Here is an 18888-nt window from a genome sequence, read left to right as displayed (position 1 = left end):
TGATGGCCGATGTTTGTTTCATGGAAAACACTAATACCACATAAAGGGATTACCGAAATTTTTTACCGAAAACTGTTTTGAATTTTTTTTTAATTTTTTTTTTTTTGCTTAGTGATTAAGTAAGTGTTTTTAAATGAATATGTGATTTTTTTTATTTTTAAAAAATATTTAAATAGTTTGAAAAAATGTTAAAAGAAAAATTGAAAAAAAAAAAGAAAGAGAAATGCACTGATCGGTAGATCTTCTGTGGACGTAGCAACGTCCTTGTTTCGTTTTGAACCCTATTCACCTTACATGAATAAATGTACGTTAAGGGACCGGTTTGCGTGCATGCATGCAGGGGACCGAATGGTATTATCTTGGAAGAGTGTACGTACACTCAAGAGCAGTGGAATCTCATTCTAAATAATAATTAGTTTGGTCAGTATTTTTTTTTTTTTTTGGAAGTATTGTTATTCTAATGTCTCTACGCCACACATACTACTTTTGTGGTATAATTTAATTTAAAATATAAATTTTGAATTTTGAATCTTATAAATCAAATCTTTCTATTTAAATCATGTAAATTCATATGTGTTCTACGCATAAACTTGATAATAGAATAATTTATTTTTTGGTGGCATCATATCAACTCCTCTAAGTTGAATGCCCTGTTGGTCAAATTTTAGAAACATGATGCAATATGCATGCAGGTTGAACCAAAATGAAACAAAATGTTGATCAGTCCAGAGAGTTCAAAGTAGACAAAAGTGTGTATTGTAACATTTGCAGGTGATTTAACTGTAACACTTCCCTAAACACTAGTACCGTGGATTAAGAATTTATGATAAAAACATAATGAGATTTAAATATTATTTTCTTTAAATAAAATGTGGCACATTTATCATCATTGAATGATAAAAAAGTATCTAATAAATCATCATTTAATAGTAATAAATATGTCATATTTTATTGAATGTGATGAAAATACGATGGTAGCATGGATTATAGAATTTTTTGTATAATTAAGCTTTTGAGAGAGAGAGAGAGAGAGAGAGAGAGAGAGGTGGGTTTGGGTCGCTGTGCAAGGTGGGCGCACCCAAAACGTGCTTTCCGAATCAGACCACCATTTTCGATCTCGGCTTGTCATTGGTTCCAAGGTCAAAAGATTTGAATCTCGTGGGTGAACTTTTCTTCTCCCTTTAACTGTAGTTATACGTGGAAATACATGTTTCTTTAATGATTAGTGCCATTTTGTAATTTCTATTATTATATACATTTTTTTAAATTATCAATTATATTAATTAATGTAACCTCTATTTGGTTGAGGAATGTTAAGTATAGTTATGGAATGCGCAAGTATTGTATAGTCGTTTGAAAAAAAATGTGGTCTACTATATATTAAAAAAATATATTTTTTTCAATGTGAATCTGATATTTATTTATTTTTTTTAAATAATTACGCGGTGCTTATGCAATCATGATTGAAACTATTATTTCTATAAAAGATATGAGATGCATTAATTAAATAAAATGAAACTTCAGGATAAAAATTTGAGAAGATGATTATCCAGTTATTTAAGTTTAGTTATTTTTTATATGGGGTAGATTTTTAACCCCAAAATAGGTTCAATCGGTAAGGGCAGGTTTGATAAATGAGAATTCTCATCTCATCATTACAATTTTTTCAAATTGCCACACAAAATATAATAAACAATTCAACTTTTTCAAATTTCAAAACAATAATAATACTAAAAAATAATATTTTAAACTTTTATCATAAACTCAAAATTTTCATCTCTACCCCCAAACTTACTCTAACTATAGGTGTTCGGCTTTTGTGGAGCTATCAATATGTTCATAAAATATGAAAGAGAAGTATTACAAACACAAAAAAATTACATAAAAATAAAATTACAAACTGATCACGTAGTTTAATGGAATTCGTAAAAATTTTTACAATAAAAGTAATTAACTTTACAATCTGACATATCACATTAAGCTACATCAGTTTATAATTTACTTTTATATAATTTTTTTATAGCTAAAGTATTTTTCAATATGAAATGGGGGACCTGATAGGTAGAGATCGATCGAAAACAAACAAAAACAAATAATGGCGTATCTTTGAGTCAGCCACCTTAGGCACGCTGTCAATTTTCCACAATTATGGACCTGATATGTTGCAATTTATGCCTCACAGAGAGAGAGAGAGAGAGAGAGAGAGAGAGAGAGAGAGATTTGAAGCTATGCTCATGTTGATGGACAAGTTGGCAATAGAGATATAGAACAAAGGAAATTAAGGAACATGGAACCTTTTCTAAGAACCACAACTATATATTGCTACTGGAACTACTAGCTAGCATCTCTTACTATATACGTATTTCTTTTTCTTTTTCTATGATGTTTTCACTTATCCTAAATACTTTGTATTATGGAATTATATCCACTTTGCTTTTTTAACCATATATATAGGAATAATCCATTAAATTAATTGGCAACCGCGTATTTAAAATAGAAATAATAATGTAATTGCATATGGTTTTTTGCACATGATGAAATCTAATACACATGAGTACAAGACTATTAAGTTATGAACAATTCTATTTATAAGTTCGTGTGTATAACGCACTTAATAAAATACTTATTTGGCAGAATTTGGTTTGGAAAGAGAAATTTCAAAATTTGAATCTTACAAATCAAATACTTCCATTTAAATGGCATGGATACCAACTTGAAAATAGAATAACTCTTAAGTTATAAATGAAATGAAGAAAGTTTCCTCTATTGGCTGGTAATACTTGGAAAACTTGACATTTAAAGAGGGAACTCAATGGTGCTGCTCATCAATTGGCACAACAGACTATGATTATGGAGCATGAATTAATTGATATTGATTGTGTAAAAGCTGAAGGTATCAAAACTATTGTAATGGCTGAAGGCCATGTTTTTTTATTAATGCCAATTATGGTTTGATGTTAAAAAAAAAAAAAAAAATGAAGAAAGTTTCCTCTCATATGCATGTAATCCCAAAAGGCAAAGCAAGTGAAAGTAGAGTTTTAATTTCCATTTCCCCATGATGTTTGTCTGTATATGGACCAATGTCAAACATTGATGTGTATAATATATGGCCACATTATATTGGGTATGGTTACTATTGTTAAGGGATGGAACATCCCTCTGTACAAGCAATGTTTGTACATAATAATGCTTTATTTCTCAAATTCCCCCATTTTAACTTGGTTGTAGTGGATGTACTATTCAACTGTATTGTTCAGACACTGATGAACTACCGACGATATGCAGCATGATAACTAGTCATGTTGAACTAACCAAATACATAACATATCATTCCTACTTATACTGTAAAAGAAAGGGCATGATCCATGGCTTATAATGAATGTTTTGATGAAAAATAATTGAGTCATCTATCACTAAAAAAGTCAGGCCGGTCTAATTAGAGCTCACCTTTGTGTGTGTATATCATCTTATTTAGCCAATAAGCCTTCTTCCTCAAATGAGCAGCTCTTGAGACTTCTAGGGCATTGCTTGCTTATCAAGTGTCTAAACTGCCCTTGATCTGATGCTTAATGCATGTGGAACAGAAGGCCTAGGTAGTCAATCAATTAGGCATACACATAGAGTTTGACCAAAATGACCAAATCCGCTTTCAAAATCTTAATAAGAACATGTGGCTGAGAAGTCACATCCGGTGGCGGCTCAGTCATATTCCGGCAAAGCTGATCACCACTATGCCATTCAAGTGGGTGGAGCATAGAACAGTATAAGTGCAAAGGATATTTTGGAATGTGCTGTCGAGCATCGTTACACATCATATATATATTTATATATATAATGTCATCATGGGGTTCCATTGAAACACACTCACAATTAAGGCTATACACATCATAGAGACCCACTTCCTTTTCTCTCAGAGATCAGGGCATTGAGAGAGAAGATGGTGAAGTTCTCTAAGCAGTTTGAAGGTCAGCTCGTTCCTGAATGGAAAGAAGCTTTTGTTGATTATTGGCAACTCAAGAAAGACCTCAAAAAAATCCATCTTCTTAACAGTGACAACATACCCAACAAGCAACAAAGTAACTCTTTACCCAACACACTCTTGTCCTCTCTTAGGAACTTCTCTTTATTTGGCCACCGACATAGAAACCATGAGGCAATTCAAGTATTATTTCTCTCTTATCTCTTCTTACTCTACTTAGCAAACAAACATATTATATATATATATATATTCACAATATTGTGTATGCTCATTTTGATTGATGTGTATGGACTAATGTGATCTACCATCAGGTTCATAAGAAACTCTCTTCATCAGCAAGCAAGGGGGATATGTATGAGACTGTACTCCTTGACCAGTTTGCAGATACTGATGCTACCAAAGAATTTTTTGCATGCTTGGACTTCCAACTTAACAAAGTGAATCAGTTCTACAAAACTAAGGAAAACGAGTTCATGGATAGAGGGGAGTCTTTGAAGAAACAATTGGGGATCCTGATTGAGCTCAAAACAGCATTGCAACAACGAGGCAAAGGAGCTGCTTCCCAGGAATCCTCTGAGGATGCCTCTATTTCATACACAATATCATGTGGTACATAATCAACTCTTTTTCAGTTGCCATCAAAATTATTTTTAGGGTGTTTAAACTTTGACCTTTGGTAATCATTTCAAAGGGATTTTCAGATAATCCATTCCAGTCGTTTACTTGCCATGCATGAAAACGCACTCCATTTGCAAATAAACAAGCACATATGCATCTCTATAATATGTTCCCTCTCATGCAAGCCCACATTTTGTAATTCTTGCTTATAGTAATTTGAAACAAGAGTTCTGTTATGATAAGCCACCTTCTGATTTTTCGCTCCTTTTTGCCTAGAAATATAACAAAACAATCGAGTACGAGTATGATTAATGGTCAATATTCTGTGTCTTAATTTTTTGTCACTTGGCTGCAGATGAGGAATCTGTCAAGGACAGAATAGAAGAAGAAGAGCTGCAAGACAACAGAGCAGATGACACGGAACAAAATGACGTGCCATTTACAGATTCTCTTAGATCAGATGACCTGAGTAAGTCGATGCGGATAAAAAGAGAAGATGGGAAAATGAGGACACTCTCTGGACGTGTTTTCAATTACCAAGGAAAGAACTTGAAGATAAACATTCCTCTGACAACACCCTCTCGCACCTTCTCGGCAATTAGTTACTTAATCTGGGAAGATTTGGTGAATCCATCTGCAAAAGAATGCGGTCCAGAAGGCAGTAAGCTGCATATTAACCGAACAAAGTTGCATCACGCAGAGAAGATGATTAGAGGAGCTTTTGTTGAGCTCCACAAGGGATTGGGCTATCTACAAACCTACAGGTATAATAATCAAACCTCCAAGGCTAAAAAAGTGTTCAAAAGTTGCATAAAAAAAACCAGAGCTGCACTGTTTGATTTTGATTTTAGTGAGGATCTTACGTGTTATCCACAATCAAAATGATTTTCAGGAAGTTGAACATGCTTGCTTTTATGAAGATCTTAAAGAAGTTCGACAAGGTATGTAAATGGTCGACATTAAAGTCTCTTAAAATCTTCCATTTTGGTGGACATATGCGAAGGAAAAGTGATTTTCTTGGTTTTGTTTTCCAGGTCACTGGAAAAGAAGTTCTTCCCATTTATCTCAAAGTAGTTGAGAGCTCCTATTTTGACAGTTCAGACAAGGTAAATCATTAAGCCAAATAAAAGACTACCAACTGAAATATCTAATTCCTCATCATGATTTCTACAGTAAAGAAAAAATATTTGGATGATATTATGAATGGATCATGTTAAGGTGTTGGCCACCATCCATCCTTTCATCTGAAAATTTGCCCGACAATGCCAAGTGGCCATTGATCCTATAATCCACATGTGCACGACGAATGGTCTTAGATTCTTATAAATCAAACTCAGATATGCTTGTCTGACACTTACAGTCTGAGAGTGAAGATGTTCAATTTGCTCATTAGTCTCAGAAATGACAGGTGATGAAGTTGGAGGATGAAGTTGAGGAGCTGTTTATCAAACACTTTGCTGAAGAAGACCGTAGAAAGGCCATGAAATACCTCAAGCCACAACAGCATAAAGACTCGCACTCTGTTACCTTCTTCATTGGTAAGTTACTTGCCAAATTTTAGAATTAGAATAAAAGAAAATAAAAATATTTATTTGAATAATCAGCCAATGGGTGGAGAACTTTAAGCCTTTAAGGTTGTTCACTTTTGTAACCAAGTAGGGCTTAAAGAAACCAAAACGTGGACCCATCAGGCCACTAAACTTTGAAATGAAGGCCAGTGCCTGGTCCACTTTTTTGGGTGGATGACAAAGCACCTGTCCTATGCTAGCCATTGTTATGTTTGAGACAAATTTAACTGTAGAAGACATGAATCTAAAAAGCCCAACAACAACTATAGGGAGGTACTCCTTAGCTTCCAAACTCTGGTACCAAGAATGTCGCATGGACATCTAAAATGACTGCTAGTACCTGTGCATGACGCTTTAGACACTCGGATTCCATGACTTCCTATCAAACACCCTAAACTAGTCAAACTTTCATTATTGTAATCCACCATAGGTTTGCACTATGATCCTGTACACATAAAGTTTGTTGAAGTGTGTTGGGGTGTACCCTTTGCGACTGCTTTAAAAAAAAGACTTGCAGGCTGCGATGTTGAACGCCATAAAATTATAGAGGGTCTCCCTAGCAACTATTAGTTTTAAGTGGATTGATAGCTCACGGTCTGAAAAAGTAAACGGCTTAACATATGTGGCCATGACCTTTGGTGTCTTGGAATTGACCCTTGCATAGCTCCATTGTTGTAAATCATTATCTATTAACGGATTAAAAGGTAAAATTCCATCGTTACCTATGCACGAGAATTGATACAATCTCACTTAATCTCTTCAAATATAATCAGGGCTATTCACTGGATGTTTCCTAGCACTTTTTGTCGGATATGTTATCATGGCTCATATCATGGATGTGTACAGAGGGGAGCCACAATCAGTTTACATGGAAACAGTCTATCCTGTATTCAGGCGAGTGACCAAACATAAGATTTTTCTCAAAACACCTTCTTTTATGCGTAATCAGATTTGCATTATTTTTTAAACACGGCTAATAAAACAAACTAATCATTTTTGCAGCATGTTCAGCCTACTGTTTTTACATTTCTTTCTGTATGGCTGCAATGTTTTTGCGTGGAGAAAGACTCGTATAAACTACAGCTTCATCTTCGAGCTAACCCCAACCAAGGAGCTCAAGTACAGAGATGTGTTCTTAATCTGTACCACCTCATTGACTGTTGTCATGGGGGTCATGTTTGCTCATTTGTCACTACTAACGAAAGGGTATTCTTATGGCCAAGTCCAAGCTATACCTGGCCTGCTCGTATTGGTAATTGTTTTCTTTTTTTTCATCTCAACCCGTAGTTGGATAGGCCTTTATGATCTGGTCAATACACTTCCTTACAGATAACAGACTATTAACTTGACCTTTTTCTACATGTCAGATCTTCTTGCTATTACTCGTGTGCCCCTTCAATATCTTCTATCGATCAAGCCGTTATTGTTTTCTTCGCGTGATTCGGAACATCATTTTATCCCCTCTCTACAAGGTACTGCAGTACTTTTAGACTCCAGCATCATTATATCGCAGTGAGATTATTCCAATAGGCTTATAGTTGAAATAGTGAATAATATAAACATTCTCTTTCAAAAAGCCATTATTCTAATTCATTTATCTTATGGTCTGCAGGTTGTCATGCTGGACTTCTTCATGGCTGATCAACTCTGTAGTCAGGTTGGCTTCAGATCTAAATGAAAGCAACAAAAGTCATGAACCTTAAATAATATAATTACCTATCAGATGCATTATATCCCACAGATCTATATTGAAATGCCTTTATTTTTCTGAACAGGTCCCAATGCTTAGGAATCTAGAATATGTGGCTTGTTACTATATAACTGCTAGCTATAAGACTGGGGACTATGGATATTGCATGAAGGCCAGGCATTACCGGGATCTTGCTTATGCAGTTTCCTTCCTGCCATATTACTGGAGGGCAATGCAGGTACAGTATTGACTCTTCCAGTTTCATTTCCTAAATTAGTTTCTTGATTTTCACAACTTGAATCAGACTATCTGTTAATCTCCTTTTTTTTTAAACAATTATTGAATTAAACTTGCAGTGTGCTCGGCGGTGGTTTGATGAGGGAGAGACAAGCCACCTTGTCAACCTAGGCAAATATGTATCAGCAATGTTAGCAGCAGGGGCCAAGGTAGCCTATGAGAAAGAAAGAAGTGTCGGATGGCTGTGTCTTCTTGTGGTCGTGTCCAGTGCTGCAACAGTGTACCAGTTGTATTGGGACTTTGTAAAGGACTGGGGTTTACTCACAATGAATTCCAAGAACCCGTGGCTCAGAAATGAATTAATCCTTCGGCAAAAGATCATTTACTACTTCTCTATGGTATATGCTGTGGCCCTTTTCTCTCCTTTTAAGTTCAGAAATATTAGTCACTGTCTACGGGCCATTGGCAGGCAATTGGGACCTCCATCTCCTAGATATCAGCACCTACCAAGTGATTCTGATTCGGCGATCCACTCGGATAGTTTAGATGACCAAGATCAGACATCACTAGGTGGACAGTGAACATATTTTAAACATATAACAAATATTTTACAATTGAAAGTAATATTCTCACAATAGTCCACTGAAGACAAGATAAGAACAGACAATAAATTTTTTGATTACTTTCTGGGTTTAGTCCCTTTCATTTTCAAAGACATTTGAATGAAACTTTGGTATATGCGATGCAGGGATTAAACCTGATTCTCAGGCTTGCTTGGTTGCAAACTGTTCTCCACTCAAATTTTGTACATGTTGACTACAGAGTCACTACCCTGTTTTTAGCAGCCCTTGAAGTCACTAGGAGAGGGCTGTGGAATTTTTTCAGGTAATATGACCTTCAGATTTTCATTAATCAGTATTCTGTCACTACGGCCTTTTGTGCACAGTGACACTAAAATTGAAATTATAAAACTCACGTCATTTTCAGTGCTCTAATGAACAATTGGTCAAATGGTCCAGGTTGGAGAATGAGCATCTAAATAATGCAGGCAAGTTTAGAGCAGTTAAGACAATACCCCTGCCTTTTCATGAAGTGGACGAGCAAGATTGATGCCCGTTGGCAACATTCCTAATGGAATTCGATTCGGGTTATAGATGCTTTTCTGCCAAAAAAAAAAAAAAAACACATTAGAAAGGAACCTTGCTGTCCTCACTCAAGTTGATGGAAAATGACATCAGCTTTCTTCATATTCTTCATTGGATTAGGGGAACAAGGTTCATACTTGTATACAAAATTCTTATCCAACAATGAAGATGAAATTAATGCAAAAGCACAGCCGTGTTAATATCTAGTTGACACATAAGTACATACATGTATACGTTTCTCTGCTGCTGACTCTATGCATGATTGAAACGGCATTGTTTTGTGAAGATAAATTTGGCACCCTGCTAATACATTTTCGGAAATAATTTGCAACAAAAAGCCACATTATTAGTTATAATGCAGTATGCTGAACTAAGATAAGTAATGCAATGAAAAAAAAAAAACAAATCAGATATGTCCCTATTGATAGATTAAAAAAAAAAGGTAATTGCTGTCTGCAATGATGCAGAAATCTTCACTGCAAATAACCATAGAAACATGAGAGAAAATAAAAGCAAAACATTCAATTAGGAAGTGTTTGGCTTCAATTCATCAATAATCATCATTCTACGTTTCATGTCTTGTCTGACACAAAATACAGAAAGAAATCGATCTTCAACCAAGCGAAATGGAAGCTTTTGATAAGGTTCCGCCATTCTGAAAATAGGAATATCGTCAAAATTAATAGACAGAAATAATCAGTCATCAGCCAAAAAGAGTGATGGGGAAAAAGAGAAGGAGAAGAGAAAAGAAAGATCAAAACTACTTGATCAAATAGTCAGTCTCGTCGATGTCGGCATGCGATTCGCAACAAAGCGCCCTGCGTTGTTTGCCAACCTTCTTTTTTCTATTTTTCAATGGCTGAACCAAAATACACTTTATTTTACACTATGGAAATCAGTTGTGGAAAATGCAATGATGATTAAGAATTGCAGCACTGATCCACCATATACAGATATGTGAGAGAGCAATCGTTCCATACCCTTTTTCGAATTTACATTATCAATGTTGGGTAATTTACATTTTCAATTAAAATAATACAAATAATAGCAAAATCTTGATTTTCAACTATTAATAAAAGTTTAAATTACCAGGTTATGATAACTGTAGATGTCAATTACCAGTTTTAATAATTTAAGGTATAAATTGGAAAAATGATGATGATTTGAAATGGTAGAAATAATTTTCCTTTGTATAAAAAATAATCACTACTTACATTTCCTAATCATCTCATATTTTACAATTTACATTTAAAAATACTTAAAAAGAGTGTATAAATAATAAGCTTAAAACTGGCAAAGACCAAAATTGTTCCAAGTTCAACAGCTACAAAATCAAGACCATCAATGGCGGTAACAACTGGGTGCCGTTTCACTCCCGCCCTTCCTCGTCTCTCCTCTCCTGTACAGAACCCTCAAAATTCTGTCCATTGCCCTCTGTGTCCCATCTCCTTCAAACCCATTTCACCGTCCAAGCCAAACCCTTCTATTGCACTATCCAGGTCACCTACCCGAAACCCTTTGTGGGGTTTTACCTTTTTCTCGGTTCCTTTTCGATTTCTATTCTTTTTCGTTTTGGATCTTTACCTTCAACTTTAAGTTTCCCTGAATCTTTGTAACATACTATAAACTCAGGTCCAGGAGTTCTCGGACAACAGTGGTGGCACCGAAGCGAGCGTACCGGATATTGGCGGTTTCTGGATTGGTTGAAGATAGTTCTGAAAAACAACCGGAGTCGGAACCGGAAGTCTCGGGCACGGTATGGAAAATTTGCATTCTTTTGTTATCTATTGCTCCTTGTCATAACTTATTAAATGGCTGAATTTCAAATTAGATAAAAGTTGGGTAAAGTCTTCCTTTTGGATTGGGGTATTGGTCGATGGAGAAGTTCATGATTTTGATAATTTACTATCGATGGCAATGGCAGTAATCATGGAATCAAAGAATTGTTGTGGTTAATTTCTTTTTTATAGGTAATCGAGAATTTTATTCATAAGAACAAGTAGCATAGCTCTAGTACACAAGAAGTATACATGAGAAAGTACCTAATTAGGGTTTAGAACTGAAAGTAGAAAATCATGGGCATCTAGACCATTAAAATCAAGGATCCCCACCCATAAGAACAAGGTTTTAAAGAAGAGAACTTTAAGCTCATTCATAGTCCTCTCACGATCCTCGAAACTTCTATCATTTTGCTCCCACCAAATACATCAACACATACATATAGGGGCCATCTTCCATATTGTTGACACTTGATGATTGCCTTGGAGTCCATCTTGTTAGAAAATCTACCAGCCGGCAAGGCATGACCCAGGATAATCTTATTCTTGCAAAAAAACCATCCCACAAGGTCTTGGCGACCTCACAATGTAGATGCAGGTGATCAATTGATTCCCTATTCTTCTTACACATGCAGCACTAATCCAACACTATTGCTGGATATTTCCTCAATAGTAAGAATCTCTTGTCTAGGGAGGTTGTCAAAAAAAAAGAAACTGCCCCCTCATTTTCTTGATTCATGTCACCACCAACATGGACACTAGTGATGCCTCTTTGAATGTCCTGCAGCATGCATTCAATCCCTTCAAATCGCTGCTGGTTTCTTTGATCTTGTGAATTTATGGCTGTCCATATGGCCTTCACTCCACGATCTTCACCTTGGGAGTGGTACCGTCATCTCTTGCCATTGAACCAGGTAGAACCTTGCTCTGATACCAAAATTGGCATAGCGGAAGGAAGTTATAAAAAAAAAAAAAAACACAGCTGTGTCTTCCACAACTAGTAATCAACATGAATTTAATATCACACCATTTTCTTATTAACTCCAATGATAATATCCTTATTACAACGATCATCAATATATAGTAGGATCACGAATTGGAAAAGTAAATAATAATAAAAGGAACAATTGGAAAAGGAAACAATCAAAAGAAGAAGCAAATCAGGAAACAAATTAAAGGCATGTTGACTTCGATAATTCAGCTGTTGAAAAGGGGTGATCATAAGCATTCTGTTGGTGCTTGGCTGGAGATCAAAACTTTCCACCGCCTAACAAGATCTTCTAGAAAACCATTACATGCAGCTGCCACGTTAGTTGGTGATTGCGTCCTGCATCAGCAACATCAATGGAGATATACTTAGTGACCCTACGATTGTTCTCAGTGATCCTCCACCACTAAGCATTCTCAAAATTAAATTCAAAGAACTTCTGATCAATAAGTATCTTCCAAAACGAACCCTTCAAAATGCAAAAGCCAAAAACATACCTAAGGACTGTAACCCACAGGTTTCGTAATATGCTCAGGTTTAACTATGCATTATTGGGAAAATTCCTTTGTCGTTTGGCTATATAAGTATTAGGGAAATCATTACTAAGGTGTGCAAGGCTCACATATTCCCTTTGAATAAAGTGTACAAATATGAGATTCGCATGAAAAAATTTATTTTTAATGGTGGGTCTATTTTTTTCAAAGGGAGTACGAATAACTTGCACACCCTAAGATTGTATCTAGCATTATTTTAAGTATTGATATGACATGATTGGCGCTTGAAGTCATGAACCCAGGAAACGGGATTCAACTCATTTTGCATTTTTGTCTAAGCAACTATTATGAGCAGTTTGAAGAATTTATTATTTATTTATTTTTAATTTAGGGAATGGAGGTGAGGGATTCAAACCCCATATCTCAATCTCAAATGAGGTCCGAGGTTCAATACCATTTGGGCCAAATGCCACTGGCAGTTTATTAGGGGTGTACAGAATTTCAATCCAGACCAGATCGGACCAAATATTGTACCAGTCGATCTTGGTCCCAAAAATTGTGGACCGAAGAAATTCGGTCCGGTCCTAGGGTCTATAAATTTTGGACTGGATCGAATCGAACCCTTATATATATATTTAAAATATTTTTAATAATTTAATATATTATTTTTATATAATACTTATATAAGTTATTTATCAAAAAAAAATATAATAGTTATATAAGTTAATGATGTAATTTTCATTTAATTTATTATCATTGACCATATAAAATATAAAATAATACATGCTATCAATTAATAATAAATCATAAATCATGTGATAATTTATGTCAATATATGTAAATAGTTAATATATCATACATTCATACATACTCTACTATTTACACTTAATTAAAGTAATTAGGTAATTATTATTTTTTAAATACCTACGTTGCAAGCAAGCATGAGTAATCTATATACTATGAAATTATTTGATATTCATTAACCATATATAAAATGTATGACATTATTAATAATTATGCATACCAAAGAGTGAAGTCTAGTTAGTAAGTAGTAACTATCAGCATTATAAATATAATTATAGATAAATATTTTTTTTAATGAGTTAGTTACATAATCCACATTAATAATTCTCTTAATTTTAATTTTAGTAATTTAAATAACTTTTTTTATTAACTTATTTGCCAAAAAAGAAACAAAATAACAAAATAATTGGGCCGGACCAACCGCTACCGGTCTGGTCCCTATGGGTGTTCGGTCCAGTTCGGTCAGGGAAAATGATAGATCCCCCCCCCCCCCCCCCCCCCAAAAAACAACAAAAACCAAAAAAAAGGGCTGGGACCAATTTTTACACCCCTACAGTTTATTATTCCTTTCATGATTGCTTTTGTGAAGAAACAGAAATTTAACTCTTGCTGCTTTGATTTAATTGCCACTTGTTCTGTTTATGCTCAAACAGAACGACTAAAAGTGGCAGAAAACCAAAACTAATGAACAAACTGTTACCAAACTAAACTATCTGCTACAAAGAATGAAATTTATAGTATATGTAAGGTATCTGCCATGCCAGACCATGAGCTGCAGAGCTGGAAGTCATGACCAAGAGCTGAGCTGAATAATGTAAAAGCAATTCCGCTAACCCTGCTGACTAAAGAAGATTGGGGTTGAACAATTGATCCTACAGTAGGCCCTCTCAAGATGGAGTGTACCAATTATGAACTCCAATCTTGCAAAAAGCAAATTTAACTGTTGAGAGCCAAGAGCCTTGGTTAAAATATCAGCTACTTGATGAGAAGTACTAACATGGAAAGTTTGTATCTTCTCCTTCACAATATGTCAATCTATCTCTATGTGCTTGGCGTGCTCATTAAATACAGATTTGTGGCAACGTGAAGTGCTTCAGGCATGTTGTCACAAAATGACTGAGCAGGTTGAGGTACAACATGAAAACATTGAAGCATGACATAAGCCTGCTCAATCCACAAACTGTGGAAGCCATCAATCTATACTCGGCTTTTGCAGAATACCAAGAAAATAAAAACACGATCCTGTGTATTGGACTTTCTAGTATCAGAACAGCTTTCACAATCAAAGTTTGGGAATGCCTTTAGAGACTGAGAAGTTGGAAGAGAAGAAAAACAACCCTTGACCAAGAGCACCTTTGATGTATTGGAGAACTCTGTGTGCAGCATTCAAATATGGTAAACGAGGCTGATCCATAAGCAGACTCAAAGTTCGCATTGAATAAGCTGGGTCTGTTCAAGTGACTCTGCGATAAATGTGTCTACCAATGAGCCTCATATAAACTGGTGGATCTTCAATCAAGGGCCATTGGTTCTACTGAGTTTAAGATGTTGTTCCACAGGAGATTTCACTGTTTTACTACCCAGTAGCACACTCAAAAGTGGAAGTGATTTTACTTTCGAATTTCCTAAATTATGCTAAAGAATTGAGATTATATGTAAAACAGGATGTAGCCCATTAACCTTAATGGGTTGCCATCTTATCATAGTTCAATTATGTATCGTTTAGTTTTTTGGTCAGGTGTGGAACTTAAACACCTAATTCTGATGCACTTTAATGAAATCAGTATGATTCATTTTTCATTATTGAAGCCATTTCAAATATTTCTTTACTTGGGAATATTTGGCTGTGCATATTGAAAATAATTAAAATATGACAGCACTTAGAACTCAATTTTGTTTCAGTCTTTCCCCACTTGTTTTGTTCTTATCTGATAATTTACACCTCAACATGAATGATTGTGTGGTTCTCCGCCACTCATGTTAGCAATCTCTCCAGCTCTCTGTATCTCTTCCATATATCTCTTCCTTATTTTACTCTTAATATTTAATTCAAATATTATTAGTCGATTACACATGAACCATTTGGGTCTTAAACCCACTACTCACCTCCACATCATTCTTGAAGGGTAGGATGTGCCTACAATTCTTTGGCTTGCTTTTGAGAAACTAGCTGCTCTTTTTTGAAAATAATAGTTCCCTTTCTCACTTCATTTTATGTTATTGTCCCTCGAAACCAAGCAGCATGCACTCGTTATGTTTTTTTTGTTAATTTTTATTTTGGCCCATTTTAGTTCCCGAAGTTTTCCATGCAGGGTGCACATATTGACATAAAACTTCCAAGAAGAAGCTTGCTTGTACAATTTACTTGTGATTTGTGTGGTGAAAGAACAAAGAGGCTTGTTAATCGATTGGCCTATGAGCGGGGCCTTATTTATGTACAGGTATTATCTATTTTTCTTTTTAGTTCTATCATGGAAGAATTTATGTGGTATGTTTCTCTTTGTTGGTGAAGTGAATGTTCATTTCCTAGAATTGTTTTCCTTTCATTGAATTATTCTTTTCAGGGCTGTATTATCATTATGATACTTGTGTTTCTAATTAGTTGTGATAAGAAAATGGGTTCGTAAGAACTGATCAAAATCTTATTTGATATTTGGCATTTGCTATGTTTCGTAAGAACATTCATTTATGTTTCTCTTCTGAGGCAGCCAAACTTGATATGACTTTTAGATGACAGTACTGTGAAAAGAGATGCAGTTTTGTCACCTTATTACAAGTAACGTTTTTCAATAGTATTTGGGTACAGTGCATTTTCATGAAACTTATAGATTATGACCAACTTGAATAGGAATACAAATGAAGTCAGATATTATTTGTGCCTGGTTACAGGCCAGCATCAAGACCCCAATGGAATCTAAAAGAGCAACTTTGAAAATAATAATGAAAGCAGATTGCAACAAGCTAGGTTCTTCCTGATCTTTGATTTGGGTCATGCCATTTCTATTATCTGAGATGGCGTTGAGTATTTTTCTAGTTGCATAATTCATCTAAGGACTAAGTATTACATAAAATCAATGTTTAATATTTTATGAAATCTGTGATGAATTTTAATGTCCACTGTGTATATTGTTCACTGGATACTTTCGAGTCTTAAAAAAGGCTGGTTGACTACTGATATCTTCATACTTTAGAACATAGGATCTTTTGTGTTCATTTGACCAACTGGGAATGTTTTTCATCAGTGTGCAGGGTGTCTTCGTTATCACAAATTAGTTGACAACATCGGCCTCATAGTTGAGTATGACTTACGGGAGGAAATCAATATGGACTCAGATACCGATCAACTTTGATGTGTGGCATTCAGTTCATTAAGCTCGATTGAGTTCTCTGTTCAACAGTTTCATGTCTGTGTTACAAATCAAAGCATGTTTTCATTAAAAATTAACCGTTTAAAATTTGGAACTACAAAAACCTTGCAATTTGGTGCAGTCTCCTTATTATTCATTCCTATATCTTTTCTTATAATGAAATAATCATCTCTCCAGTATAACAACAAATCTTCATCATGCAAGATTTCCAGGAATTGTATTATGTAAGAGCTAGCAGAATGGCAACTATGACCCCTGTACTCATCCACCTTCCGGACCTTCCTCCCTGCTGACGTAGTGCAAGCCCTCCATTCTGAAAATCAAGAAAAAAAAATTGAGGATGATTGCTAAAAGAATTTTGATGTGATCAATAACGCTGTAGCTTATTGGTTCTTTTCTCTCGTTCTGAGAGGAGGTTCAGAATTCAACTCACTGGGGTTGTGGATTAAGGTATTTTCTATTGATTATGAATTTAGAAAAAATATATATGTGAGATGTAACATCATCAATATTGAACAATCCTGTTCATTCAGAATTTTATATTTGGTTGTAGAAATTAGTTTGCCAGCAAGCCAAGGAAAATAGTAGTTAGAGCAATTTAATAGACTAAAGGCATTACCAAATTTGGGGATGGTGCTGGTGATGTTTCCTGTGTGTCTACCACTGTAGGAGGTGCCGGGGGGCTCTGAATAGTTGGTGCTGGTGCTGGGGCATGATGATGTCTCTTGTGCCTGTGCCGCCTCCTCTTCTTGTGCTTTGTGGGAGCTGGAGCAGGTGAGGGCACTAAGATGGGTGCTGGAACTGGTGCCTCTTTAACTGGCGCTGGTGCTGGTGCTGGTGGTGATGGCAGTGGTGCTGGTGTCGGTGCCTCCTTTGCGGGGGCAGGCACTGGTGGTGCTTGGCTTGGTACTGGAGATACCTGTGGTGGGGGTAAAGCTGGTGGTAGAGGTGGTGGTGAAGTAGCTGGTGGTGGTGGCAATGCTGGTGGCTGTGATGGGGTCGAGACAGGTGGAGCTTGTGGGGGTTGTGGAGGTGGAATTTGAGGGGGCGGGACTGTTGGGCTTACAGTTGGTGGAACTTTAGGAGGTGGTGATGAGACAGGAGTTGTGGCAGGTGGGGTTGTTGCTGCACTTACCGGTGGTTTTGTTGCTGATGATGGTGTGGTAGAAGCCGGCGGCTTTGCAGTAGGCAAATTCGATGGTGCAGCCGGTGTTGTGGTTGGCAAGTTAGCCGGTGCGGCCACCGGTGCTTGTGCATTGCCAAGAAATGGCGGAAAGCTAAGAAAAACTAGAAAGAAAGCACACAACATTGAAGCCATTTCTGTGAAGATGAGAACTGATGAGACATAGTGGTGGTTTGATATATACGACAGAGAGGGAGTTGGGAGGAGTAAAAAACGGGCTGTGTAATGTTGGAGGGAGAGATGTAGTCTTCATGGCTCATGTGATTGCTACATCCCTTCTAATGATTTGGCAAACGAAGTTGTTAAGGCTTTTAGACCCTTCAAGGCTGAGCTTAGTAATCGTGTTTCAACCTCACAATATGGCAGAAGCTTTTATTTCTTAACTTCCAAGTTTCATAATACCTACTGAAATCTTTTAATCAATCTTTTCCACCATCGTTTCTGATACTGTTTCTTTGTTGGCACTGATGATTAGGACTGAATATGACAACTTAAGACCTCTGGCTCTTATGCATGGATGTCAGTTCCGAACTTTCTAGTCATCTGAATTTTGTACATTCTCTCATAAGAACATGAAATTCTCATTTCTTATGGCTTTTGGCAAAAGGAAAGGACATTAAAATGATACAGCGAAAGCTAATAAACCCCTACCGACCTTTTTTTTTATATGTACGTATTACCATAAAGATCCCAACATCTAACCTAAACGCCGGTGACCAGTCCCTATCCAAGAGTCGGGTGAAGCAAGGCTTTAGAACTCCTTCCTGGCTTCACCAAAAATTTCTGATGACCCAGATTTGATATAAAAGTTGAAAAACCTCATCTTCGCTGTAAACAAACAGCCATTTCTGTTTCAAGCCTGCTGCCAACCAAACCCTTACTCGGTTCCGAATTCTAACCCATGGCGATATCATGAACTCGGCAGGTTCTTTGCTTGATGTTCAGTTTACGATCAAGGAAAACGGAAGGTTTTGTCTCTGGTTTAGCAACTCTAACGCTAGCATTATGCTTGCCATTTATGTGCAAAAGAAACCCA

At 36.1% G+C, this 18888-nt stretch overlaps 3 protein-coding genes and 1 long non-coding RNA gene across 4 annotated transcripts; 2 read left to right on the top strand and 2 right to left on the bottom strand.

Moving 5' to 3' along the window:
• The first annotated feature begins 3858 nt into the window (after positions 1–3858).
• On the top strand, positions 3859–9450 carry LOC122312843 (phosphate transporter PHO1 homolog 1). Its single transcript, XM_043127489.1, has 14 exons — positions 3859–4162; positions 4291–4588; positions 4953–5361; positions 5490–5538; positions 5632–5703; positions 6006–6135; positions 6939–7059; positions 7168–7417; positions 7533–7637; positions 7778–7822; positions 7941–8093; positions 8212–8490; positions 8841–8977; positions 9112–9450. The coding sequence occupies exons 1-14, from the start codon at positions 3938–3940 to the stop codon at positions 9200–9202; spliced, it is 2364 nt and encodes a 787-aa protein (XP_042983423.1). The 5' UTR covers positions 3859–3937; the 3' UTR covers positions 9203–9450.
• Positions 9109–10314, bottom strand: LOC122312844. The gene is made up of 3 exons (XR_006243218.1): positions 10002–10314; positions 9464–9892; positions 9109–9254 (listed from the first exon to the last, which is right to left on the bottom strand). It is a non-coding gene; the product is annotated as an uncharacterized LOC122312844 (long non-coding RNA).
• Positions 10315–10526: 212 nt separating this feature from the next.
• Positions 10527–16811, top strand: LOC122313460. Its single transcript, XM_043128494.1, has 4 exons — positions 10527–10736; positions 10870–10993; positions 15614–15742; positions 16544–16811. Exons 1-4 carry the CDS (start codon positions 10582–10584, stop codon positions 16649–16651), a joined length of 516 nt encoding a protein of 171 aa, XP_042984428.1. The 5' UTR covers positions 10527–10581; the 3' UTR covers positions 16652–16811.
• Positions 16636–18213, bottom strand: LOC122313459 (lysine-rich arabinogalactan protein 19). The gene is made up of 2 exons (XM_043128493.1): positions 17289–18213; positions 16636–16982 (listed from the first exon to the last, which is right to left on the bottom strand). Exons 1-2 carry the CDS (start codon positions 17985–17987, stop codon positions 16890–16892), a joined length of 792 nt encoding a protein of 263 aa, XP_042984427.1. The 5' UTR covers positions 17988–18213; the 3' UTR covers positions 16636–16889.
• Positions 18214–18888: the final 675 nt, after the last annotated feature.

The sequence above is a fragment of the Carya illinoinensis genome, chromosome 6, assembly GCF_018687715.1.
Source record: "Carya illinoinensis cultivar Pawnee chromosome 6, C.illinoinensisPawnee_v1, whole genome shotgun sequence".
NCBI lineage: Eukaryota > Viridiplantae > Streptophyta > Magnoliopsida > Fagales > Juglandaceae > Carya > Carya illinoinensis.
The sequence above is the reverse complement of the archived record's forward strand: the minus strand, read 5'-3'. Positions and strand labels throughout refer to the sequence as shown.

Bases quoted from the DNA above. Each gene is read 5' to 3' on its own strand.
- LOC122312843 (XM_043127489.1), top strand. From the start codon at position 3,938: ATGGTGAAGTTCTCTAAGCAGTTTGAAGGTCAGCTCGTTCCTGAATGG. The intron at 5,704-6,005 runs GTAAATCATTAA...CAGAAATGACAG, and splicing joins ATTTTGACAGTTCAGACAAG to GTGATGAAGTTGGAGGATGA. The intron at 8,978-9,111 runs GTAATATGACCT...CAAATGGTCCAG, and splicing joins GGGCTGTGGAATTTTTTCAG to GTTGGAGAATGAGCATCTAA.
- LOC122313460 (XM_043128494.1), top strand. From the start codon at position 10,582: ATGGCGGTAACAACTGGGTGCCGTTTCACTCCCGCCCTTCCTCGTCTC. The intron at 10,737-10,869 runs GTCACCTACCCG...CTATAAACTCAG, and splicing joins CCTTCTATTGCACTATCCAG to GTCCAGGAGTTCTCGGACAA. The intron at 15,743-16,543 runs GTATTATCTATT...GTTTTTCATCAG, and splicing joins GGGGCCTTATTTATGTACAG to TGTGCAGGGTGTCTTCGTTA.
- LOC122313459 (XM_043128493.1), bottom strand. From the start codon at position 17,987: ATGGCTTCAATGTTGTGTGCTTTCTTTCTAGTTTTTCTTAGCTTTCCG. The intron at 16,983-17,288 runs GTAATGCCTTTA...CTTGATTTTCAG, and splicing joins CAGCACCATCCCCAAATTTG to AATGGAGGGCTTGCACTACG.